The sequence below is a fragment of the Ranitomeya variabilis genome, chromosome 4 (genome assembly GCF_051348905.1).
Source record: "Ranitomeya variabilis isolate aRanVar5 chromosome 4, aRanVar5.hap1, whole genome shotgun sequence".
NCBI classification, from domain to species: domain Eukaryota; kingdom Metazoa; phylum Chordata; class Amphibia; order Anura; family Dendrobatidae; genus Ranitomeya; species Ranitomeya variabilis.
Window position 1 is genome coordinate 482024006 of NC_135235.1, and position 27187 is coordinate 482051192.

General features: G+C 46.3%; 1 protein-coding gene across 1 annotated transcript; it reads right to left on the reverse strand.

Annotated features, from left to right (window-relative positions):
* Nucleotides 1-465: 465 nt before the first annotated feature.
* Nucleotides 466-27187, reverse strand: EDEM2 (ER degradation enhancing alpha-mannosidase like protein 2). Its single transcript, XM_077251872.1, has 11 exons — nt 26716-27187; nt 24059-24169; nt 23723-23762; nt 15424-15529; nt 13430-13555; nt 12022-12233; nt 11463-11604; nt 4281-4405; nt 3987-4131; nt 3767-3888; nt 466-1008 (listed from the first exon to the last, which is right to left on the reverse strand). The coding sequence occupies exons 1-11, from the start codon at nt 26865-26867 to the stop codon at nt 547-549; spliced, it is 1743 nt and encodes a 580-aa protein (XP_077107987.1). The 5' UTR covers nt 26868-27187; the 3' UTR covers nt 466-546.

The following is a 27187-nucleotide window of genomic DNA, read 5'->3' on the forward strand; positions in this document are numbered from 1 at the left end:
CATACCTGCCTTTACATTTAGCATGTGTCTTAAACACGGCTCAATACCCATTGCGTCGTCACCCATCCCTTGTAGATTGTGAGTCCTCGCGGGCAGGATCCTCTCCTTCTGTACCAGTTGTGACTTGTATTGATTAAGATTATTGTACTTGTTTTTTATTATGTATACCCCTCCTCACATGTAAAGCGCCATGGAATAAATGGCGCTATAATAATAAATAATAATAATGAGGAGCATAAGTTAGAGTGAAAGAGTGACTTTGTGGAAAGGGTATGTAGTTTAAGATGCAATTGCAACTAAATTTTGCACAAATTTTCACGAGAAGAAACACAACTGATAAGTAATGTAATGATGGATAAAAGTATCTAAGGATGCACCAAAATTTATCACCCAGCATGGGTCACTGTGACAAACTTCTATTTAGAAATAGCCTGGGAACAAGATAGTTCCAGTAAATCTTCCCAATTGTTGTGCATAAATCTTTGTTTAATTTAAACAATAGTTATAGTTAGAAAACAAAAAAGTTAAGATATCCAGTTCATTGAATTATTCTAGAAAAACTTGTCCCAAAATTGACAGTTTGGAGCTAAAGGCTTGGCTTGGGCAATGAAGAAGAGAGGTGCGCTTGCTGTTAGTTCTGTTCTGTTTTCTAATAACAAATGGATCCCGTTGGTTCAGATAGTCAACTTTTTCTTTTCTGAATGTCTCAGTCTTTGGCTTTACAGAGAAGAATTCCTTGACTAGATCTTCTACCTCCCACTTTTCAGTATTGTCCTGTTTGCAGCAATGAAGTGCTGCTGGGTCAATTGGATGGGCTTCTGTATTAAACACATACCCACCAGCACCCACCACACATTCCCCATAGGGAGTCACTACTAAGTCGAACTCAGACCCATCACTGTGGATGAAGTTGTCCGGATCAAACAGCAGGTACAGATATTTCATGGTCTCTGCTAAAAAGAAAGACTCCATTCGATTGTCCAGTTTATGATCCCGAACATCTTTGATCTAGTGGGGGGGAAAAAGTATTGCAATCATGAACAGAGTATAGATTCTTACAATACTTCACAAGAGATTGCATGGGTATTTGCAATGACAAGAATTTTCCCATATGACGGTTCGTGTATTATTTAGCAGTAATGACTATACGGAGTCTGGTAGCCCCCAAACACATTTTATATTAAAGGGAACCTGTCACCACGTTTTTGGAAGATGGGATAAAAATAGCGTTAAATAGGGGCAGAGGTGGGCGTTACATTAGTGTGTGTGTTATGCGTTTATTACCCACCTAAGTTGCCGAAATAACTTTGCAAAGTCTCCGTTTTCGCCTGTCAATCAGGCTGGTCAGGTCACATGGGCGTGGTGTCTTCACCCAGATTTGGCGTAGTTTTCCGTTGGTGGCGTAGTGGTGTGCGCATGCCCAAAGTCCGGAATCCTCTTCCAGGGGATTTAAAATAGCGCGGTGTTCGTTATTGCATTGGTGATCGGTGGGCGCGGCCATCTTCCTTTGGCCGCGCGTGCACAGAAGCGGCGCTCTGCTGGCCGCGGCTTCAGGAAAATGGCCGCGGGATGCCGCGCGTGCGCAGATGGATATCGCGGCGGCCATTTTCCTGAAGCCGCGGCCAGCAGAGCGCCGCTTCTGCGCACGCGCGGCCAAAGGAAGATGGCCGCGCCCACCGATCACCAATGCAATAACGAACACCGCGCTATTTTAAATCCCCTGGAAGAGGATTCCGGACTTTGGGCATGCGCACACCACTACGCCACCAACGGAAAACTACGCCAAATCTGGGGGAAGACAACGCCCATGCGACCTGACCAGCCTGATTGACAGGCGAAAACGGAGACTTTGCAAAGTTATTTCGGCAACTTAGGTGGGTAATAAACGCATAACACACACACTAATGTAACGCCCACCTCTGCCCCTATTTAACGCTATTTTTATCCCATCTTCCAAAAACGTGGTGACAGGTTCCCTTTAACTATATTGCCATATAGGGGACTTAGACCTTATAGAAAGCAGCTTTAGTTTATTAATCCCTCTGTTCTGCTGAAATCCAATATGCTAATTAACGTTCCTCTTGCACCCTTGATGTGGCCACGCGGCTCAATGCATTATTCCACCTCGAGATTTTGCATGCCTCCTCCCTCTATGTTGATCGACAGCTCTGGATTGCCCATAACCAGCACTGTTTGAATAGAAACTCAGCACAGGAGCGCAAGAGCTCAGCACAGGAGCGCAAGAGCTCAGCACAGGAGCGCAAGAGCTCAGCACAGGAGCGCAAGAGCTCAGCACAGGAGCGCAAGAGCTCAGCACAGGAGCGCAAGAGCTCAGCACAGGAGCGCAAGAGCTCAGCACAGGAGCGCAAGAGCTCAGCACAGGAGCGCAAGAGCTCAGCACAGGAGCGCAAGAGCTCAGCACAGGAGCGCAAGAGCTCAGCACAGGAGCGCAAGAGCTCAGCACAGGAGCGCAAGAGCTCAGCACAGGAGCGCAAGAGCTCAGCACAGGAGCGCAAGAGCTCAGCACAGGAGCGCAAGAGCTCACTCAGCCCTCTCTCCTCTCTGCTGCAATCACTAACTACACATAACAAGCAGATGTTCAGCAAGGAGGCACACTAATTAGCATACTGGATTAAAGGGTTTTTCAGCAGAACAAAGGGACAAAATAATAAATGAAAAGTGTATTTTTCATAGAGGCTAAAACACCTGTGGTTGGGTTTCATAGAAGATAGGTAATTTCACAATGTACTGCAATACTAAAGCTTTGCATTATACATTACAAGCAATCAAAAAGTTCAAGTCCCCTAGGGGAACCTGAAGGAAAAAAGTTCACATTTTTCTTTAACAACAACAACCCGAAAAATACATATTTTTTCCAAATCCGAAAATAAATAATAATAATAATAATAAAAAAAAAAACACTAGTAATACTGGAACTTCTGCATCCATAACAGTCTGATTGATCAAAATGCATAATTAACCCTGATAGCAGACCCTGTAAGAAAAAAAAATAAAAACGCCACCTAGAATTGCGTAAAAAGAAGCCCTCATACACCTCCATCAATAGAAAAAAAAAAAATGGTGACACAAAAAACGAAAAATGTTTTGACAAAAGACAGATTTTTTTTTTAAACCTGTACACAGTGCATAAAAACAGCCACCTCCCCTAAATAAATAATGTAATTCTGATTCCTTTTTTAGCATCATTTATCCATATTTAGAATTTGCCAATTTTAATAATCTAACCATCAAAGAGGAACGGAGACCTGGTGAAAATAATATAATTAAGGTAACTGCGCCTCCTTTTATTTTAAAAATGGACCTATAAAAGAAAAATCATAGACTCGCTGCTTTTCCATACTGCCAGACATGTTCCTTGCAGGTCTCCAAGGGTCCTCCTCTAGCAAATGGCTGCGGCGGTCACTTGCTGGCTACGCTCGTAGAGGAAGCAAGATACAGGGGCAGGAGTATCTGAGGTGTCAGGAACGTGACTATGTTTTATTTTTCTTTATAATTTTCAAACTACTGGAGCCCATTTGTAAAATATACAAAAAAAATAAATAGTGGACGACCCTTTTAGTATGATGGTATAGGACTAGGAAAACATGGCTGCCTTTGCCCCTTTGATGTAAATGAAGTTGATTTGCAATACCACACAAGACCTAAGGATGTGTGGCACTCTTTTTTGGAAGAATGCAGCCATGTTTGACAGCCCCTGTCCATCAATAACCAATATGCAGAAAGTTAGGTTTCTGGAAGGACGTACAGTGGCAAATCCGCAATCCACTCTACTTATTTTCTCTATGGATTCTATCGCATCCCTTCCCAGTTCCAGCAGTGTTGGGTCCTTGGTGGCTTTGTACAAATACATAGCGCTCTCGATCAGCTCTGGAACAGAACACAAGCACAGATCAATTTAATGAACTCACGTAAGAATTCAAACATTGGGTTTTAGTGACCTCCTTTTGCCGATTATGTGAACCTACCAGGCCGGAGTGGGTAGCCCTCTCGTTTGTCCACAGTAAATCCTTGTGGAATATTGTAGAACTCTGGTAATCCGCCAAACTGTTTCCAGACTGTGTAATAATTGAGGAACGTTCTCATGGCATTTCCAATATCTCCTATCAAGCTCTAAGGAACAAAGATCATTAGTATCCTTAAATACAGATGTACTTATTTGACAGTGCTGACCCAGCTATATGGCTATAAAGAAGGTACAACGCTACCTTTTAATGATCTCAATGAAGAGCGTTAAGGCTACAGAAAAGCAGATATCATACCTGTAATCCAGGCCAGAAGGCTTCCAAAGACTGAAATATTGGCATAGAGACGGTGCCTTTATACATTTGCACCCAGACATACCAGTCGTCATACTTGGTATAGTTCTGGATCGCTTTGTTGTAATCTAAAGAAAGGACATGATTGATTACGAGATTACTCACCTTTCCCAATTCAGATAAACTCATGTGGGTGTGCGTGTTCATTTTGGAGGTGAGAAAAAAACAAACAACAAGGACTGAACTTTTTATGTGAATAGTCAGGTGACCAATTAAAGGGAACCGGCCTGCATGTTTTTACATATGCAAATCATGGGAACAAGGAGAGACATAGGAGCATAAGGGTGTTTAAATGGTAGAAAAATGCTTTATTAAATAACATACAAATTACAAGCTAAGTAGCCAAAATACAAAAAAGCACCGAAACATACAGAAATGTGCATTTATAAGGATGATTTAAAAGGAAAGTGGGTAACCCCCGGTGTGCGCTCCCAAAGAAACCATCATGCATGGCTCCATAAGGTAAGGCCAGCTGCTGCACAGACCTATATCGCTATAGTAGCGATAGACAAATAGTATAATAGATCATGAAGAAAATGAACGATTAAAAGGGCAGCGCTTACCAGCAGGAGGTACCAGGAAGAGCACACCGGTTGGGATCCACAAACGCGACCCCCGACGCGCGTTTCGCCCGCACAGAGACGGCTTTATCAAGGGAAGGTACTCATAAGTACGCATGCGCCCGTTGAAATCTGCAACTCTGATCTGCCGCCTGTCTGGTAAGCGGTAGTGCGCCTGCGTCGCGCATTCTGCCTTGCCCACCGTCCCAGCGGCGTCCAGCCCAGCATGACGCCTTCTGTGACGTCGGGCCGGCATTCTGCGCACGCATGCGCCGTTTACACCCGCGGCCAGTGGCGTAGTCAGATCAGGTGCCTGGTCATGTGTACCATTATCTCGTGCTATTTAAGGACCTCAGATACACTTATGAGTACCTTCCCTTGATAAAGCCGTCTCTGTGCGGGCGAAACGCGCGTCGGGGGTCGCGTTTGTGGATCCCAACCGGTGTGCTCTTCCTGGTACCTCCTGCTGGTAAGCGCTGCCCTTTTAATCGTTCATTTTCTTCATGATCTATTATACTATTTGTCTATCGCTACTATAGCGATATAGGTCTGTGCAGCAGCTGGCCTTACCTTATGGAGCCATGCATGATGGTTTCTTTGGGAGCGCACACCGGGGGTTACCCACTTTCCTTTTAAATCATCCTTATAAATGCACATTTCTGTATGTTTCGGTGCTTTTTTGTATTTTGGCTACTTAGCTTGTAATTTGTATGTTATTTAATAAAGCATTTTTCTACCATTTAAACACCCTTATGCTCCTATGTCTCTCCTTGTTCCAATGATTTGCATGGAGTTGGTTTTTTCTTTTGGTGGGGGGTTATAGTGCACTATTCAGTGCCTGTCGCTCTTTCTGTTTTCCCCCCACTGTTATATATTATGTTGCCTGATTTTGTTATCATTATTGTTTCTGTGTTTTTCACAGCTATTTACAGGCCCACTATGGACTTTAGGGCACGAGACTCTACATGGCGTGCCCAAATAAACGATACATTTAAGGATGGTCTTAATGGGGGCTTAGAGGGACCAGGTAGTGATCTACGGGAGACCATTGGACATTTTAAAGATCTCTTAAAAAAGAGAACAAGGGTATGGTGGAATCACGCCTACCTAGAGAAATACCTGGAGGGGGGGCTTATCCCCCGTGGATTGAGAATCCAGGTTTTCCCCTCATTTCCTACTCTAGACGAGGATTTTAAAAATAGTTGGGAGGAACTTTCAAATACCTGTTCTTTTGGATTTATGACATTACTTAAGGGTTTGGATTTATCTAAATTAAGTGAGATTGAGGCTGAGATCGACACTGTCCAAACAAAGCTTAAAAAAGACATGACAGGAGAAGCCATCAAAAAATTGAACGACGATGTGGATATAGAATCACAGAAATGGGTCAATGAGATCCAAGGCCTAAAAGCAAAGAAATTTAAACGTGATGTACAAGATAAACAAACTTCCAACGTTTACAGATGGCGGAGTTCGGGGGATCGATCTCGCCCCCGGTTTAGGAACTTTTCAAGCTCTAGATCACGTTCTAGATCAACTAAATCCAATGCCCCTACGAGGAGAACTCATCATATACTCAAGCTAGGGGGGAACAACCCGGACCTAGTGTGCATACTAAGAAAATTATCACACGACAGGCTTCTAAAACAATTGCTGGAGCAGGCAAACAACCAGGGACGAATAACAACGGTGGCCTCCAGGTACTAAATCTATCTACGCGGTCATTTTCTGATACCCAGATTGAGGTCCTGAGCAAGGGGTTAAATTTTTCTCCTACTAACTCTTTTGATTATTTTCTAGCTCTAAAGGACCTTCATTTGTTTTCCCGAAAACTTATACTTAAAAAGCTGCATCATAAGAGTCATCAAACCCAGGAGCTTCTGACTGAGACGGAAAGGGGGGCTTTGCAGGACTTAGAGGATCTTCTGGAGGAACAAGTAAGTAATCCTCAAAGTATGGTTCCACCTATTTGCATGCCCAGATCGACGAGGTTCCCCCCCCTGTCTTTATGTCCTGCTGTGGACATTTTCACTCAGATGGTAGTGAAAGACTTTAAACAGTTATCCTCTAGGCGCAAATTTGATAATCTCACGTCGAGACAAAGAATAGCCATCAAAGAACTGCAGTCTATGAAAGACATTGTTATTAAACCAGCAGACAAGGGGGGGAACATCGTGATCTGGCCATGTGTTAAATATGAAAAAGAGGCGTTCCGCCAGTTACGGGATGAGACCACCTACATTAAATTAACCCATAGCCCGCTACCCTCCTTCTCGTCTCAGCTACAGGCCATCCTCGGTGCTGCTTTTGAGAGAGGGATTATAGACAAGAAGGCCCTAGAAGGTCTGACAGTTAGGTCCCCAAAGATACCAACCTTCTACTTGCTTCCAAAGATCCACAAGGACCCCGTCAGCCCACCGGGGCGTCCGATCGTGTCAGGCATAGATGGCCTATGTGAGCCAATATGCAAATTTATCGATTTCTATCTAAAACCTTTGGTTGAAGTTTTACCATCATACGTTAGAGACACGACGGACGTCCTTACACGGGTTGACGGTGTCCTTGTGGACACTGGAGTCCTTCTGGTCACCGCTGATGTGCAAACATTATATACATGCATTGACCATGAGGATGGTCTTGCTGCAGTCCGCCTCTTCTTGGGGGCCTCCGACCTGGACGGTCCCATGTGTGAGTTAGTCCTCGAGTTGCTGCGCTTCGTCCTCACCCACAACTTTTTTACATTTAAGGACAAGTTTTTTCTGCAAAGACGCGGCACAGCCATGGGCGCGGCCTGTGCCCCCTCGTATGCCAATCTTTTCCTCGGCTCATGGGAGAGACAAATTTTTGGCGACGGGGGGGTGCGGGGCGCGGACCATGTGCTGTGCTGGCTAAGATATATAGACGATGTCCTCTTTTTGTGGGAGGGGACGGCGCAGCAACTCGGGGTCTTTATGGGCCAACTTAATGATAATCAGCTTAACATCAAGCTCACATACAATTGTGACTTGAAACATATTGACTTCCTGGACGTCAGGCTGGAGGTCGACAGTACCCGTCGGGTCCAGACTGACGTTTTCAGGAAATCTACAGCTGTTAATGCTTTATTGCATGCTGACTCCGCTCACAATCCCACCACCATTGGGGCCGTCCCGGTCGGACAGTTCCTAAGGGTGAGGCGGATCTGCTCAACTGATGAAAAATTTTTTGCACAGGCGGTTGACCTTGAGGGACGTTTTAGAGATCGTGGATATAGCCGTAGAAGTATCAGGCGGGGCTTTGACAGAGCAAGAAGGACACCTCGCAGGGACCTCTTACATTCTGGTAGTAATGATCGGAAGAGGAAGATGGACGGAGAGAAAGTAAGGTTCATCACGACATATAACCATGAATGGTCTAATATGAGGGAGATACTGAAAAAGCACTGGCCAGTCTTGATGACTGAACCCGCTTTGGCCTATGCCGTGGGGGAATTCCCATTGATGACGGCCAAAAGATCCCCCAATTTGAGTAGCCTTCTCGTCCGCAGCCACTATGTACCATCTATTACCAACCCCTTTAGCACTAGGGGTCCACTACTTGGCTCTTATCAATGCGGCCATTGCCTAGCATGTACCAATATTACACGGGCCACTACGTTTAAATCCTCTGATGGTACAAAAGAATTCTCCATCAGACAGCGCATCACATGTGGCACATCTAATGTTGTATACTATGCCACATGTGGGTGCTCCCTAATCTATATTGGGCTGACATCTAGGGAGTTGCGTATACGTGTCCGTGAGCACGTCAGGGACATATGTGCCGCCAAAACTATAGAGGATGCCTCTGACCTGAAAACAATCCCGCGTCACTTCAAGATGTTTCATGGATGTGACGCTAGGACACTTCAGGTCAGAGGCATCGAAAGCATACATCTAGGGGCACGTGGCGGCAATTATAAAAAGGTTCTTGCCCAGCGTGAAGCCGGCTGGATTGTTCGCGTTGACACTATGGTACCAAAGGGACTTAACGAGTATTTAAGCTTTTCCCCTTTTCTCTAAAAAAAACCCTGTTATAGTAATGTTCAATATAGTGCTGTATAGCACCGGTTAGGCGATCTGTATATTTTTGTTCCACCTTATGTATAAACCCCATCATTATTGATTAAAAACAAAACTAATCCTCGTTTAGTTAAGGTTTTGGGTTGTGTGGTCTTTTTATCCTCCCTCACCTCCTGCCCTCTATGTTGTAACATCCCCCCCATGGATGTGGATACCCATTCGGGGTCCTTTAGGCATGATTTTATTCTTTTAAATATGTTCTTTTTTTTTTTTATATGTTTTTCAGTCACATCATGTCATTTGAAGTACTGAGGTCCCTTTTTTCAGCATAATACTATTCTGCCCGAGTTGGATTTACTGCCGACGTGAATATACGGCTGATATACACCAATCTGCTATGGATCATTTTAACCTCTGTAATTTATGTCCTGTATAGAGTGATTGTTTGTATATACTACTACATTTTATAATAATTATGTACATTGCAGCGGTTAAACACTTCTTTTCCTGTATTTTTTCCATCTCATTTCTGTGGTGAGCTGCCGGCAGATAGACTTGACTACAGGGCATCCTTGTTGTGGTGGTGCGCATGCGCTGCACGCTTCATCTTGCCGGCGCCCCAGCGGCGTCTTATGTGCCTGGCGCGTGCGCACTGGGTTCATACCTCGGGCGCTCCCGCGATGCATGACGCCGGCCGTGACGTCTGGCGTGAGTGACGATGCGCGCATGCGCCCGTTGAAATCTGCAACTCTGATCTGCCGCCTGTCTGGTAAGCGGTAGTGCGCCTGCGTCGCGCATTCTGCCTTGCCCACCGTCCCAGCGGCGTCCAGCCCAGCATGACGCCTTCTGTGACGTCGGGCCGGCATTCTGCGCACGCATGCGCCGTTTACACCCGCGGCCAGTGGCGTAGTCAGATCAGGTGCCTGGTCATGTGTACCATTATCTCGTGCTATTTAAGGACCTCAGATACACTTATGAGTACCTTCCCTTGATAAAGCCGTCTCTGTGCGGGCGAAACGCGCGTCGGGGGTCGCGTTTGTGGATCCCAACCGGTGTGCTCTTCCTGGTACCTCCTGCTGGTAAGCGCTGCCCTTTTAATCGTTCATTTTCTTCATGATCTATTATACTATTTGTCTATCGCTACTATAGCGATATAGGTCTGTGCAGCAGCTGGCCTTACCTTATGGAGCCATGCATGATGGTTTCTTTGGGAGCGCACACCGGGGGTTACCCACTTTCCTTTTAAATCATCCTTATAAATGCACATTTCTGTATGTTTCGGTGCTTTTTTGTATTTTGGCTACTTAGCTTGTAATTTGTATGTTATTTAATAAAGCATTTTTCTACCATTTAAACACCCTTATGCTCCTATGTCTCTCCTTGTTCCAATGATTTGCATGGAGTTGGTTTTTTCTTTTGGTGGGGGGTTATAGTGCACTATTCAGTGCCTGTCGCTCTTTCTGTTTTCCCCCCACTGTTATATATTATGTTGCCTGATTTTGTTATCATCATATGCAAATCATGGTACAGTAATACCTTGTCTAACAAGCGCTTACAAACTTTCCCAGTTACGAGCGGTCGATTATTTGTTTTATGATGCGAGCCGAGACCCGAGTTACGAGCGAGCAAGCGTACGCCACTCACCACGTGGTTATCCTGCCATACAAGAAACTGTGTTGTTGCCGTTGCTTCGTTGTTCGACCATGAGTCCTAAAAAAGGGAACTGCCCTGCCAGTTCTTTTGCCCTTTTCTTGTGAATCGGCACTTTACCCTCTTTTGTTGCACCCAGGTTTTTGGCATTACCAACATTGCCATTTTCCGGGGTGGACCCTGTTCTTAGCACTGCATGCCTTTGACATGGGGCTGTACATAGGATAATGGTTATTTTTTCAGAGAACAAAAAAGGATTAAGTGAAGTTATTTATTTTTTTTTTTTTTACAGTACACTAGTTTATTACCATGTAATATTTGTCATACTGTACATTAATGTATTTGTTATTAATAAAGTTAATTGTCTTATTTAAAAACACCCAACCAAAAAAAAAGTGCTTTGGTTTTTGGGGGGCTGGAACAGATGAATAGCATTTCAATTAATTTTAATGAGGAAATTTAATTTGATATATGAGCAAATAGAATTAAAAGCTCGGTCGCAGATGGAATTAAACTCATAAGTCAAGGTATTACTATATGTCTGTATAGGGGCTTGTTCCCTGTTACAAATGATACCTTTTAGTTTATAGAGATCTCTTGTGTCAGTCATGAGAAATCTAGGCTATATGTAATGTGCAAATTAGGCTGAAAGAGCACTGGGACGATACCTCAGTGGAATGAAAGACGCTGACCAAGTGCATGGACACACCCTCTTGTGCACTTCCAGACGTATTTGCATATAGCTTCTACACTACATTTCTTATAACTGGCCCGTGTATGGCCGTAGGTTACATTAAAATGTATAATTTAAAAAAAAAAGAAAGATAGAATTATGTTAGAAACAAAAAGGATCAGGATGCGTCCCTGCTGCTTACCTAGAAACATAGCCATCATCTGCTCATCCTGTAGTAGAATGGCTCCTTTCACAAGATATTCAAAATAAGAGTCAACACCTGCTCCGATCCCCGCATCTTGGGCCACCCATTTAGACGTCATTACATCTATGTGATTTCCTACCTAAAAGAGAAACACACAAAAAAAATAAAAAAAAAAGCTAAAAACCACTTCCCTAAAGATTTGATTAAAAATTCCAAAACGCTTTTCCCAGCTCTATAGCTAAGGCAACTGTTATATGTGATCAGCCGCTAGTCAATACAGCAAAACCTTTACAGAAGACCACCAATAAGCTAGACCAGACATATACAGTTAGGTCCAAAAATGTTTGGACAGTGACAGAATATTTTTACAAAGCCTCATCATTTCAGGGGCTCAAACGTAGTTGGACAAATTAACTATCAAATATAATACTCATTTTTAATACTCTGTAGTGAATTTTTCTGATTCGCTATGTCGCTTTCCTCATGTGCAGGCATTGTAGGACTTTAGGTAACCAGCGGTAATAATTTAGGTAATAAAATAACACTTTCTCCTTACCAATCCAATCTCAGAGCGACTCTCCCACAATCCATAGAGGGCCTGTCTTGCTACCTTTTCAAATTCTAGATCTCCTGTTAAGCGACTCAGTGTTGCAAACTCGATTATATAAGTTCCAACACCGGCTGTGCACGTCACTGGAGTCTCTGTAGGGTTAACGCCTCTCAGGAGGTTGACTGTCCCATATGGCATTCCAGTCTGTGTATCAAAAGCTGCAAGGGAAAAAAAAATGTGATCTAACGACATTTCATAATATATGTATATTGGAAAGGGATGAGTGTAGCTAAGAACTACCATTAATGAAATTCTGATAGATATATAAGGATTAGGTGGTCATTTCCTATTCTCCACGAAAAGTATGCCCGGCTAGAAAGAGAGGCGGCAGATATGCGCACCTATTATAAGCACTTGTTTGAAAAGAAAGCAATTAAAAGGGGTTTTTTTTTTGTGACATCTATTTCAGGTCAGCCGCTGAGCTCATCGATTGGCTGCAGTGGTGCTTTGCACTGCAGTTATGACATCACGACTGCAGCCTGTAAACAAAGACTGGAGAGATGTAGGAGAGGCATCACTGGAGCAGCAGATAAGAAACAGCTTGCTTTATTATTTTAACCTAGCGCATGTCAGTAAGCTGAAGAAACGTATTGCCTTTAATAAATAGGGAATTTCTGTACAATATATGGAATAAAGTGAATCCTAAATGTAGAGAGCGGTCTCACCTGGCAGAGAAAAAATAGTTTTACATTGTGGCCAATCAAATCGATCAACCAACTATTTTAAAGGAGTTCTAGTCCTCTTCCTCTCTGGAGAAACAAATTGCATGTGCGGGCGGGAACCCTGCACATGCACACATTGCGGGCAGGGACCCTGCACATGCACACATTGCGGGCGGGGACGTCCTCTTCCCTGGGTCCTCTCTGCAGTCGCCTCTCTACACCGATACACCCAGAAATGTAGTGAGCGGTGGTCGCAGACAGGAGCTGAAGAGCAGAGCTGCCTACATTGTGTGTGCATTGCCAGGTTCAATCAATGTGACTGTGCGCGTGCACACCCGATGAGTTCAGGTAGTGCTTGCTCTGGGCAAGTGAGTACTGTCGATCAGAAATACAAGAGGGTCCCAAAATGCAAATACTGGGGGCACAATAACCCACCATAGCCTCCTCATTACAGAGCTAGTATGATTTTTATAGGGGCTATATCACTGTATAGATGGTTTTATACGCATTTTGAAGGGGCAGTATCCCTTTGACATATAATTTTGGGTCTGCTAGAGCTCACATTTGTTAGCAGCTCCGGCCTCTGGCTCAGAGGGTGTTCCTGAAGAGGAGACACCCCCTCTATAACAGGGTTGTTCCGACGAAATAATCCTTTTACCAAAAACTGTTAATTATTTTCATGATCGCTTTACCTGGAAGAAGTTTCCTGGCAGCATCTTCTGCCATTCGCAGTAAAGGGCCAGAACATGGCCAACCAGGTTCCAGCTCAAGGCCAGCTTTCTTCGACAGGAGATGAGCAGACAGAAGCCCCCCTACCACTGAAATGGAAGTAATCTAAATTATAGCATGAAATATCGGCCACAAAAAGTGACATGACATGCTGTGATATTTCACAATTATATTCATCTGTGTAGCAAAGTGAAGCATAAAAGATAACCTAAAGGTACCTTCACACGAAGCGACGCTGCAGCGATAGCGACAACGATGCCGATCGCTGCAGCGTCGCTGTTTGATCGCTGGGGAGCTGTCACACAGACCGCTCTCCAGCGACCAACGATGCCGAAGTCCCCGGGTAACCAGGGTAAACATCGGGTTGCTAAGTGCAGGGCCGCGCTTAGTAACCCGATGTTTACCCTGGTTACCAGCGTAAAAGTAAAAAAAACAAACAGTACATACTCACCTGCGCGTCCCCCAGCGTCTGCTTCCTGACACTGACTGAGCTCCGGCCCTAACAGCACAGCGGTGACGTCACCGCTGTGCTTTCACTTTCACTTTAGGGCCGGCGCTCAGTAAATGTCAGGAAGCAGACGCTGGGGGACGCGCAGGTGAGTATGTACTGTTTGTTTTTTTTACTTTTACGCTGGTAACCAGGGTAAACATCGGGTTACTAAGCGCGGCCCTGCGCTTGGTAACCCGATGTTTACCCTGGTTACCAGTGTAAAACATCGCTGGTATCGTTGCTTTTGCTTTCAAACACAACGATACACGTCGATCGGACGACCAAATAAAGTTCTGGACTTTATTCAGCTACATCACAGCAGGATCCTGATCGCTGCTGCGTGTCAAACTAAACGATATCGCTAGCGAGGACGCTGCAACGTCACGGATCGCTAGCGATATCGTTACAAAGTCGTTTCGTGTGAAGGTACCTTTAGGCAATAGATCAATGGCCACCCAGTGGCGACATCTCTGCTAGATACTCCTCTCAGATTTATAATGGACTAGCTGAAGAGCCCGGCGTTGCCCGAGCATAGTAACTAACTGTGGATAGTTATAGCACCTCACTTCTCTCATTTTCCCCTCAGTATATACCCGTCTGTCATCTCCTCCTGTACACAGTATATACCCGTCTGTCATCTCCTCCTGTACACAGTATATACCCGTCTGTCATCTCCTCCTGTACACAGCATATACCCGTCTGTCATCTCCTCCTGTACACAGTATATACCCGTCTGTCATCTCCTCCTGTACACAGCATATACCCGTCTGTCATCTCCTCCTGTACACAGTATATACCCGTCTGTCATCTCCTCCTGTACACAGCATATACCCGTCTGTCATCTCCTCCTGTACACAGCATATACCCGTCTGTCATCTCCTCCTGTACACAGTATATACCCGTCTATCATCTCCTCCTGTACACAGCATATACCCGTCTGTCATCTCCTCCTGTACACAGTATATACCCGTCTGTCATCTCCTCCTGTAGTAGACCTCGTTCACACGTTATTTGGTCAGTATTTTTACCTCAGTATTTGTAAGCTAAAACTTGGAGTAAAACAATCAGAGGAAAAGTATATTGGAAACACGTCACCACTTCTGTATTTTACTCCCACTCGTGGTTTTGGCTTATAAATACGGAGGTAAAATACTGACCAAATACTGATAGTGTGATTGTGGCCTTATACACAGCCTCCACCTGCAGCGCCTCACTCTTCTCTATACACAGCCTCATACTGCAGCAGCACCTCACTTCTCTCATTTTCCCCCTGACATCTCTATCCATGAGGCTCCTCCCTTTCCATTGACGTCATGCCTCACAGGAGCAACTCCATTCTAGACACGAAGGAGCTGGATGTGGCCTATGCCTGCTATGTGGAGTGGGCAGGGCTCGATACATACACACATACTGGATTAAAAAGATGATAATTTGGATAAAATAATTGAAATAAAATAAAAGTTGAACCTCGGATGTTGGTCTCAAACACTGAAGCGTTGACGTCGATATCAAAATCCACAGTGTCCTGTAGGACATTCACTACTCTCTGGAACTCCGAGCTGTTCCCAATAATCTGTAATGTCCAAACCAGAAAAAGACATACTCATACACCGATCTGCAAGATGAGAATTTGTGACAGATTGACAAATATTGCTCATAATAATAACAACTGAAAAGGCAGCAGCGTGTGCAGCAACAATGCACATTACACTGACAGGGCGAGAAGCATTACTGACCCAAGAGTCACCATACAGTTTTCTGCCACTACGGCGTAATACCAATTTGGGTGAAGTATCAAAGTTAAAGGGTTTTTCTGATTGGGAGCAAAAAGGGATCTGATTGATAGAACATTTACAAACTCTGTCCTTAAAAGTTTTGAATAGCTCTACGAGGAATCCAATATATTGCGTAGAACTTTTTACCAATACCTACTAATCCGACCTGATCTCCCAGCTCAGTTGGAGCTGATGGATCTTGGCACACATTATCCCCCAATAGATACTGTTGCTTCTACAGGTCATACAAAGGGTTTACTTTCTACCATCTATAAGTGCCTATTGTCATCCCAACTGGATTATCACCCCGAGGGTTACAGCTAAATGGAGGCGGATGTTAAGGTACCTTCACACTAAACGATATCGCTAGCGATCCGTGACGTTGCAGCGTCCTGGCTAGCGATATCGTTTAGTTTGACACGCAGCAGCGATCAGGATCCTGCTGTGATATCACTGGTTGTTGAACAAAGTTCAGAACTTTATTTGGTCGTCAGACCGGCGTGTATCGTCGTGTTTGACACCAAAAGCAACGATACCAGCGATGTTTTACACTGGTAACCAGGGTAAACATCGGGTTACTAAGCGCAGGGCCGCGCTTAGTAACCCGATGTTTACCCTGGTTACCAGTGTAAAATGTAAAAAAAACAAACACTACATACTCACCTTCGCGTCCCCCGGCGTCAGCTTCCCACACTGACTGAGCGCCGTAAAGTGAAAGTGAAAGCACAACACAGCGGTGACGTCACAGCTCTGCTGTTAGGGCCGGCGCTCAGTCAGTGCAGGAAGCGGACGCCGGGGGACGCGACTGTAAGTATGTGCTGTTTGTTTTTTTTACATTTTACGCTGGTAACCAGGGTAAACATCGGGTTACTAAGCGCGGCCCTGCGCTTTGCAACCCGATGTTTACCCTGGTTACCCAGGGACCTCGGCATCGTTGGTCGCTGGAGAGCGGTCTGTGTGACAGCTCTCCAGCGATCAAACAGCGATGCTGCAGCGATCGGCATCGTTGTCGCTATCGCTGCAGCGTCGCTTAATGTGAAGGTACCTTAAGCCCTATATCAATGGAGCAATGGCGAGATTATAGAAACTGTGCCCAAATTATCTCCCTGTGAGGCCCAAAGGCTCTCAACTATATTTAAAAGGGAACCTTTCACCAGAAATAATACTATTAGCCAGCAGATATGGGGTTAATCTGCAGGCTAACAGCGTTATGATGCTGTCCGGCACCTGCATGCAGCTGGGAGAAAATGATCTTTATTCTCCCCGCCAGCATTCAGTCATGGGGTGCGGACGGCTCAGTCACTGCTCTGAGTACACAGAACGGCTGCTGTAACTGCCCCCGACCCGGACTGACAGCTGAGCCCCAATGTACAGCCTGTGTCAGTCATTGCCAGGGGCCGTTACAGCAGCCGCTCTTTATTATCAGAGCAGTGACAACCGGCGCCACCCCACCTCCATGACTGAAAACCGGATGCTGGAGGGAAGAATTACGTTTATTTTCTCCCCGCTGCGTGCAGGTCTCGGGCAGCATAACGCTGTTAGCCTGCAGATTAACCCCATATCTACAGGTTAATAGTGTTATTTCTGGTGACAGGTTACTTTTAATTCACAGAGTATACAGAACTCCTAGCTTTTTACACAAGATAGGATATCGCCATGATGCAAAGTGCCATAGGTATGGGATTGATGAGGCACATTTGATGCATATGATGAGGAAATGTACAGACTGGCCCATTCTGGAATGAGGTCATCTGCTTTATAGAAATGTATGGAGTGAAATTAATAACAGATCTCTTTATATGTATACTGGGATTATTTGAAGATGGAGTGGATCCTGACTTGCCCCTATTCACAGGCATCTCTCGTACCTCATTTCAAGCACATAAACTTCTTGCATTTCATTGGTTAGACACACAACCTCCATCTATGGGAGAACTACAATGAAGGATAAAAATAATTTGGTTGGAAAGGAGTCTTTCAATAACATAACTATTTCCAAATTTGAAAAGATATAGAGTCCTTGGTTGGATGCTCCCGGGCTGTCCACAAATCTAATTACAGGTAAAATATTGACGATATAATCCCTTGTTAGTCCTCTTTTTTCCTTCTTCCCTCCTTCTATGAATTTTTATACTCCGTTATTCTAAAACTGCTCTGAAAATGAAAATGGTCCTCTCCAGGATGTTGGGGTTTGGGTTAGGGAACTGAAGTTGAGGTACTTTGTTTAATTTTATGGAATTATTATGTAATTCATGTTATTTGGAAATAAGAAATTCTGTATTTGGAGTTTACTGCCACTGTATACAGTGTAGGTATTCCTTAGTGAGCTACACAAGAAGGACCCTGGACTGAGACATTTTACCTACATGCAGACATTGCAGCAGATTATAAAAACAAGCAATATACTATCTGATAAAGGATTGCTCAAAAGGAATCTGCCAGTAAAATCACTTGCTATTCATACATAAGGGCATGCAGGTAACTGAAATGTAAATCTACTGTCTGACACCTTTATGTCTTCTATCTGTTGCTGCTTCCAGTGAAATTTACATTTTCATTCATGTGCAAATTACAGGAGCATCTCACAAAATTAGAATATCATCAAAAAGTTAATTTTAGTTCTTCAATACAAAAAGTGCATCTCATATACTATATAGAGTCATTACAAACAGAGTGATATACTGCAAGTGTTTATTTCTGTTAATGTTGTAGATTATGGCTTACAGCCAATGAAAACCCCAAAGTCATTATCTCAGTAAATTAGAATGCTTTATAACACCAGCTTGAAAAATGATTTTAAAATCCCAAATATTGGCCTACTGAAATGCATGTTCAGTAAATGCACTCAATACTTGGTCAGGGCTCCTTTGGCATCAATTACTGCATCAATACAGCGCGGCATGGAGGCCATCAGCCTGTGTCACTGCTGAGGTGTTACGGAAGCCCAGGTTGCTTTGATAGCAGCCTTCAGCTCATCTGCATTGTTGGGTCTGGTGCCTTTCATCTTCCTCTTGACAATACCCCATAGATTCTCTATGGGGTTAAGGTCAGGTGAGTTTGCTGGCCAATCAAGCACAGTGATACTGTTGTTTTTAAACCAGGTATTGGTACTTTTGGCAGAGTGGACAGGTGCCAAGTCCTGTTGGAGAAATATCCATCTCCAAAAATCTTGTCGGCAGAGGGAAGCATGAAGTGCTCTAAAATGTCCTGGTAGACGGCTGCACTGACTTTGGTCTTGATAAAACACAGTGGACCTACACCAGCAGATGACATGGCTCCCCAAACCATCACTGATTGTGGAAATTTACACTAGACCTCAAGCAGCTTGGATTATGTCTCTCCGCTCTTCCTCCAGACTCTGGGACCTTGATTTCCAAGGTCTAATATGAAGTATCCACAATCAGTGATGGTATGAGGAGCCATATCATCTGCTGGTGTAGGTCCACCGTGTTTTATCAAGACCAAAGTCAGCGCAGCCATCTACCAGGAAATTTTAGAGCACTTCATGATTCCTTCTGCCGACAAAGCTTTTTGGAGATGGAAATTTAATTCTCCAGCAGGACTCGGCACCTGTCCACACTGACAAAAGTACCAATACCTGGTTCACAAACAGTATCACTGTGCTTGATTGGCCAGCAAACTCACCTGACCTTAACCCCATGGAGACTCTATGGGGTATTGTCAAGAGGAACACGAGAGACACCAGACCCAACAATGCAGATGAGCTGAATGCTGCTATCAAAGCAACCTGGGCTTCCATAACACCTCAGCAGTGCCACAGGCTGATCGCCTCCATGCCACACCGCATTGATGCAGTAATTGATGCAAAATGAGCCACAACTAAGTATTGAGTGCATTTACTGAACATACATTTCAGTAGGCCAACATTTCGGATGTTAAAATCATTTTTCAACCTGGTGTTATAAAGTATTCTAATTTACTGAGATAATGACTTTTGGGTTTTCATTGGATGTAAGCCATAATCATCAACATTAACAGAAATAAACACTTAAAATAAATCACTATATATAATATATGAGTTTCACTTTTTGTATTGAAGAACTGAAATAAATTAACTTTTCTCTGACGCCCACGACGGCACCACGGAGAGAGGGGATCCGCCCACCAAGGACAGGAAACCTACAGATAAAAAGGTGGTACCCCTCTCCTGCATCAGTTGGTTTCCTGTCCTTGATGGGAGACCTACAGATTCACCTCCGTCAGAGGAAAAAAGATTCTTCGTGGGAATTCCGGGGCCAATCAGCCGATCCAGGCAGCGGGGGCCCCCCTGCCTCGGCTAGATGTGGTGACCCGAAGCGCCACCGCTAGGGGCTAGTGGGCCTTTTAGGGTGCGCGGGGAGAGGTGGCAGGACGGCCGCCTCTCTAGGTAAGACTCACCAGCAGCAGCCATGTCCAGGGGGGTCCCTCTATGGATAGGAGCCGATGTCTTGCTCCCTGGCGTCAGTCTGCAGGCTGCAGCTCCCGGGAGTTCCGACGAGTCAGCATGCGGCGGCGCCATATTATTGCCCCCGTCTGCGCACCCGCGGGATACACTGAGATTTCAGGGCGCGCGCACGAGCACTGCGATCCCCGCCCTGTGCGCACAGTCTCTGGAGGACTGCGCAGGCGCGGGATTTCGCGCACTATGCGAACTGCGCGGGATTTCGGGAGCGGAGTTTGACTGCGCATGCGCAAGAGAAAAAAAAATGGCGCCTTCCACCGCTATTTTTAGCAAGCACCTGGGGGGAAAGAACGCTTCCAAATGGAGACCAGCCAGTGCGCACCATTGAGCGATGTGGAGCAAGTATCCCCCCTACCCAGGGCATCTCCACAGCCGCCGCCACAGCAGCAGCAGAAGCGACAAACCCAGAAAGGCCACCAGGACTCTACCGGGAAAGGGCGTTCTGGATCACTGCGTAGCAAAGGGTCCAGCGTGACGTCCGGCTCAAGGGATAAATCGACAACAAACATGGATCGTTCCCAACCGGTATTTATGGGTCCATAAGGTGGTAAGTGATCTTCGTGAAAGTTAGCGATAGTGAGGGCCTATCTTTGTGTCTTTTTACTATAGCAGGCCTGCATATAAAGGGGGTGGACAACTACAGGGCAGATTACCTAAGTCGCACTCACTTAAAACAAGGGGAATGGGAGCTGAATCAGTCAGTATTCACTCAGATCTCATTAAAATGGGGCACACCAAACATAGACCTCTTCGCAAACCATCTAAACAAAAAAGTGAAATCCTTTTGCTCAATAACGCCGTTGGGGAACCCTGTTTCCCTAGATACGTTCCTGATATCCTGGAACCATCCACTAGCATATGCTTTTCCCCCTATTGCTCTGATTCCAGCGGTGCTGAGGAAAATTCGGGAGGACGGGGCTCACATAATCCTGATAGCTCCGTTCTGGCCGAAGAGGCCTTGGTTTTCTTGGATGATGAGAATGTCCATCTCCGATCCATGGGTATTGCCGGATCTCCCGAACCTTCTCTCCCAGGGCCCAGTTCATCATCCACAGGTGGCAAGTTTGCACTTGACAGCTTGGCATTTGAAAGGGAGTTACTAGAAAGCAGGGGGTTTTCACCAGGGCTGGTATCTACACTGCTACAAAGTAGAAAACCCGTCACAACCAGACAATACGGGAAAGTATGGAAAAAATTCCTTTCATCTTCAGGTGCCAAAATGGGGGAGGGCGTCCCCCTGAAAGCCATTCTTGAATTTCTGCAGAATGGATTAGAGTTGGGTCTGGCCACAAGCACAAGGTCCACGTAGCGGCTTTATTCAACTATGATTTAGCAGGAAATCGATGGATATCTAGATTCATCAGAGCAGCCGGTAGATTAAGGCCTCTACCCGTGAAATCTACCCCTCAGTGGGATTTAAATTTAGTTCTCAGGGCATTATCTAAACCTCCCTTTGAACCCTTAGCGGATGCCTCAATTAAAATTTTATCCCTTAAGACTTCCTTGCTCGTCGCGCTCACTTCCGCACGTAGGGTCAGTGATATACAGGTCTTATCCGCCAACCCCCCTTTCACGCAAATCCTGGATGATAGGGTCATCCTAAAAACTGACCCGGCATATCTCCCAAAAGTGGCATCCCGTTTTCATAGGACACAAGAAATATCCCTGCCCGCCTTCTGTCCTAATCCCAAAAACAAAGAAGAGGAGGCATTACATACATTAAATGTGAGGAGATGCCTGATGCATTATATAGAAGCCACTAGGGAGAGTAGGGAGGATTCCTCTCTCTTTGTATGTTTCCAGGGTCCCCAGAAGGGGAAGAAAGCATCTAAGAGCACCCTGGCAAGATGGATTACAGAAGCCATCAGCCTGTCATACTCAGCGAGTGGCGTACCCGTCCCGGGAAATATCAAGGCGCACTCAACGAGAGCGGTGGCAACCTCTACGGCGGAGAAGGCCGGAGCTACAATTGAGCAGATCTGTAAAGCTGCTTCCTGGTCTTCACCGTCCACCTTCAATAGGCACTATAGATTGGACCTCATCATCTCTTCAGACATTACCTTCGGTAAAAGGGTTCTGGAAGCGGCGGTCCCTCCCTAATGTACAAATCTCTGCAATTCTCTCCGTGGTGCCGTCGTGGGCGTCAGAGAAAGATATAGTTCTTACCGATAACGGTATTTCTCTGAGCCCATGACGGCACCCGTACATTCCCTCCCTTCACTTCTTGGGTGTGCACGTTATTATAGTGCCTTATGCTGATAGTGTAAATAGTCACGCGGTATCTCAAGTTAAGTCGTTAAGTAATGTTAAAACAAGTCTCTGTTCATAGTCTCCCATCGTTCTCTAGTAAACAAACTGATGCAGGAGAGATACCGCCTTTTTATCTGTAGGTTTCCTGTCCTTGGTGGGCGGATCCCCTCTCTCCGTGGTGCCGTCGTGGGCTCAGAGAAATACCGTTATCGGTAAGAACTATATTTTTTGATGATATTCTAATTTTGTTAAATTTTAAATTTGTTAAGTGCTCTGAAAATGACAGAACAGTTCCTAAGCCTCTGCCTTCCCATCCCAGCCTCATTAGCCTGATTGCTACCTCATGGTTCAATTCCCTGTACCTGCCATCACATAGACAGCGAGCTATCAAGCTAAAGAGGCTGGTGCTGAGAGAGGAAACAACCTGGGGAAGCAGAGGCTTGTGAAGTGATTTATCCCACCAAGATCTGTTAAAACTTCATTTGCATATGGATTATTCCACTAATCACTCAGGAATGCAGGAACAGATTGAAATATAAATCCATTGAAAACTATATATTTTCTAAGACTTGCATGCTTATGTATGCAATTGTGGGATGAGGGGGGAGGGGTAATCTGACATTCCAGTCTTAAAAGGGAATCTATCAGCAGGTTTTTGCTATATAATTTCATAGCAGCATAACATAGGGCAAGAAAGCCTGATTCAAGGGATGTGTCACTTACTGGGTTGCTTGGCGTAGTTTTCATAGACAAAACCGGTATTCTGATGTAGATGTAGCAGAGTTAACCTGTATATACTGTAACCTCGCCCACACCACTGACTGGCTACTCAGTGGTAGGGCAGGGTTACAGATTAGCTGGACTAGGCTGTGTGTGAGCTGTAGTCCTGGCAGTGATAATCTCCTGCTGATAAAACTACAACACACAGCCTTATAAGTGACACATTCCTGGAAGCCTCCTGGCTGACAAAGGATCAGATATGTTACATTTCAATTTTTTATATCCCAGGGGAGATGTTTCTGGCTGCAACTCCCCTTTTCCCATAGAACATATGGTCAAAAATGGCCGAGTTGAAAGTGTATTCTGCCATCTAGAGGCTGAAACCTGTACAGCGCTAGTTCCTACACTCAGCGATGAGTGGATGTCATTGTATCCAATGTAGAGGATTCTCTGTGAGCAGAACACATCGTGTTGCAATGGGAATGTCAATATGTATTACATCTGTATGTGCCATAATATATGTTTATAAGTAATAGCAGCTCCACATGTAGATACCCACCAACAATGTGTCCAGGGCATCAATTAAAGTCAAAGAAAAACTGAAATAAAAACAGAAAAACAGTGAGTCTACAATTTACTCGAAGACCTATATGACATTATTCAGCCCTCGTGTATGATGAAGAGTATGGAACAACGACATCTTATACTATACTAGCAGAAATAATACACATATCGCCCGCAGCAGCGAAGTGTGTGTCGCTCTCCTCTATACTTACATAGATCAGCCAAAATGACTATTCCTGATGATAATTGAGTCAAAAGTGCAATACATATTTACCACTATATACATTGATCTGATACTAGAAAATCATTAAAAAAAATAAAAAAATTTCACCTCCCCCAGGTGTCCTGTCCATCACACGTCAGTGGTCTCAGCTCATCATATGGGAATGCATTGTCCAGGTAGTTGTTGTAGGCATGGTAAAACATGGCCTTCACCCTATCCCTAGATAGAAAGGTCTGCTGTAAATGGGCACTGGATGCAGCTCGTCATTACATTATTTATACATATACATACACACATACAATTAGCGGCTCGTGCAATCTTATACACAAAAGGAAAACCCAATGTTATCAGATGCAACTTTTGGCAAATAGTATTTTAGAGACACTGAGGCTATGTGCACACGTTGCAGATTGGTTTGCGGATTTTTCCACACCGTTTTTGCAAAATCCGCAGGTAAACCGCACTGCGGATTACCCGTGGCTTTTGTGCGGATTCCTATAATGGAGCAGGTATAAACCGCTGCAGAATCCGCACAAAGAATTGACATGCTGTAGAAAAAACACCGCTGCGTTTCCGCGCGTTTTTCTCCGCAGCATGTGCATTGCGGATTTTGTTTTCCATAGGTTTACATGGTACTGTACAACACATGGAAAACTGCTGCGGATCTGCAGCGTCACATCCACTGCGGATCTGCAGCAAAATCAGCAACGTGTGCACATAGCTTAAAAGCGAATGTGTCACACGGAGGAGCCCGGGGCTAGAATCCAGGCAGAACCGAGGAGTCACACGGAGGCGCCCCGGGCTAGAATCCAGGCAGAACCGAGGAGTCACACAGAGGCGCCCCAGGCTAGAATCCAGGCAGAACCGAGGAGTCACACAGAGGCGCCCCAGGCTAGAATCCAGGCAGAACCGAGGAGTCACACAGAGGCGCCCCAGGCTAGAATCCAGGCAGAACCGAGGAGTCACACGGAGGCGCCCCGGGCTAGAATCCAGGCAGAACCGAGGAGTCACACGGAGGCGCCCAGGGCTAGAATCCAGGCAGAACCGAGGAGTCACACAGAGGCGCCCCGGGCTAGAATCCAGGCAGAACCAAGGAGTCACACGGAGGCGCCCCGGGCTAGAATCCAGGCAGAACCGAGGAGTCACACGGAGGCGCCCAGGGCTAGAATCCAGGCAGAACCGAGGAGTCACACAGAGGCGCCCCGGGCTAGAATCCAGGCAGAACCAAGGAGTCACACGGAGGCGCCCCGGGCTAGAATCCAGGCAGAACCGAGGAGTCACACGGAGGAAACCAGGGCTAGAATCCAGGCAGAACCGAGGAATCACAAGGAGGAGCCCCGGGCTAGAATCCAGGCAGAACCGAGGAGTCACACAGAGGCTCCCCGGGCTAGAATCCAGGCAGAACCGAGGAGTCACACGGAGGCGCCCCGGGCTAGAATCCAGGCAGAACCGAGGAATCACAAGGAGGAGCCCCGGGCTAGAATCCAGGCAGAACCGAGGAGTCACACGGAGGCGCCCCGGGCTAGAATCCAGGCAGAACCGAGGAGTCACACGGAGGAGCCCCGGGCTAGAATCCAGGCAGAACCGAGGAGTCACACAGAGGCTCCCCGGGCTAGAATCCAGGCAGAACCGAGGAGTCACACAGAGGCTCCCCGGGCTAGAATCCAGGCAGAACCGAGGAGTCACACAGAGGCTCCCCGGGCTAGAATCCAGGCAGAACCGAGGAGTCACACAGAGGAGCCCCGGGCTAGAATCCAGGCAGAACCGAGGAGTCACACGGAGGCGCCCCGGGCTAGAATCCAGGCAGAACCGAGGAGTCACACGGAGGCGCCCAGGGCTAGAATCCAGGCAGAACCGAGGAGTCACACGGAGGCACCCAGGGCTTGAATCCAGGCAGAACCGAGGAGTCACACGGAGGCTCCCCGGGCTAGAATCCAGGCAGAACCGAGGAGTCACACAGAGGAGCCCCGGGCTAGAATCCAGGCAGAACCGAGGAGTCACACAGAGGAGCCCAGGGCTAGAATCCAGGCAGAACCGAGGAGTCACACGGAGGCGCCCCGGGCTAGAATCCAGGCAGATCCGAGGAGTCACACGGAGGCACCCAGGGCTTGAATCCAGGCAGAACCGAGGAGTCACACGGAGGCTCCCCGGGCTAGAATCCAGGCAGAACCGAGGAGTCACACGGAGGCGCCCCGGGCTAGAATCCAGGCAGAACCGAGGAGTCACACGGAGGCTCCCCGGGCTAGAATCCAGGCAGAACCGAGGAGTCACACGGAGGCACCCAGGGCTTGAATCCAGGCAGAACCGAGGAGTCACACGGAGGCTCCCCGGGCTAGAATCCAGGCAGAACCGAGGAGTCACACAGAGGCTCCCCGGGCTAGAATCCAGGCAGAACCGAGGAGTCACACAGAGGCTCCCCGGGCTAGAATCCAGGCAGAACCGAGGAGTCACACGGAGGCGCCCCGGGCTAGAATCCAGGCAGATCCGAGGAGTCACACGGAGGAAACCAGGGCTAGAATCCAGGCAGTCATTGCACAGATTTCCAGCTGTAAGGAGCACACGGTGAGAAGTCGCTGATCCCCGAGTGTAAAGGTCTTATAGAAAGAGGCATTACTACTGCTAACCCTATAATCTCCTCTGTACCGCTGTCAGCACACGCCAGCACGGAGCAGCCTGCGGAGCCGTCCCTCACAGTGGCCATTCCCGCCTCCTGAGAAGCAGGTGACCGCTGGCGCCCAGCACTTCAGGCTGCAGACAGGACTCACCTGTACTCCGCCATGTCTTCCTGTGTGATCGGGCTGTGTCTGGCATTATGACCGGGCAGAACAGCCGCCAGCAGCCCCACATACACGAGACACACCAGCCCGACCATCACATCATAAGCCACTGCTTTTGCCTGCTCGAACCATTCTGACATCTGCTCCGCCCACTTCCTGGTTCGGTCAGGTACACGCTGCACCGCGATTGGTCCTAGTAGCTTCCCCTACATAAGGATGACAGGTCACCCGCAGCCATCTTTCTTTCTGGTGTGTCGTCATGCGCAGACTTCGCGTCACGTGATACGTTGGTAGACGACACGATAGCCTGGATTATTGTTGGCTGAAGGCGTTTAGGCTGTAGTGACCACGTGATCAGTCAGGCTGCGCGCCATAGGCTGGTTTCTGTGTAGTAGTACACCCGGTGTAAGGTTGTGTGAGGAGGAGACCTGCAGGAATCACGTGCTCCTCTGAGCTGAGC

Coding starts and splice junctions, on each gene's coding strand:
- EDEM2 (XM_077251872.1), bottom strand. CDS start 26,867: ATGTCAGAATGGTTCGAGCAGGCAAAAGCAGTGGCTTATGATGTGATG. Junction 23,763..24,058: donor GGACAGGACACCTGGGGGAG/GTGAAATTTTTT, acceptor TTTTTATTTCAG/TTTTTCTTTGACTTTAATTG. Junction 4,406..11,462: donor GATGATGGCTATGTTTCTAG/GTAAGCAGCAGG, acceptor TCCTTTCTTTAG/ATTACAACAAAGCGATCCAG.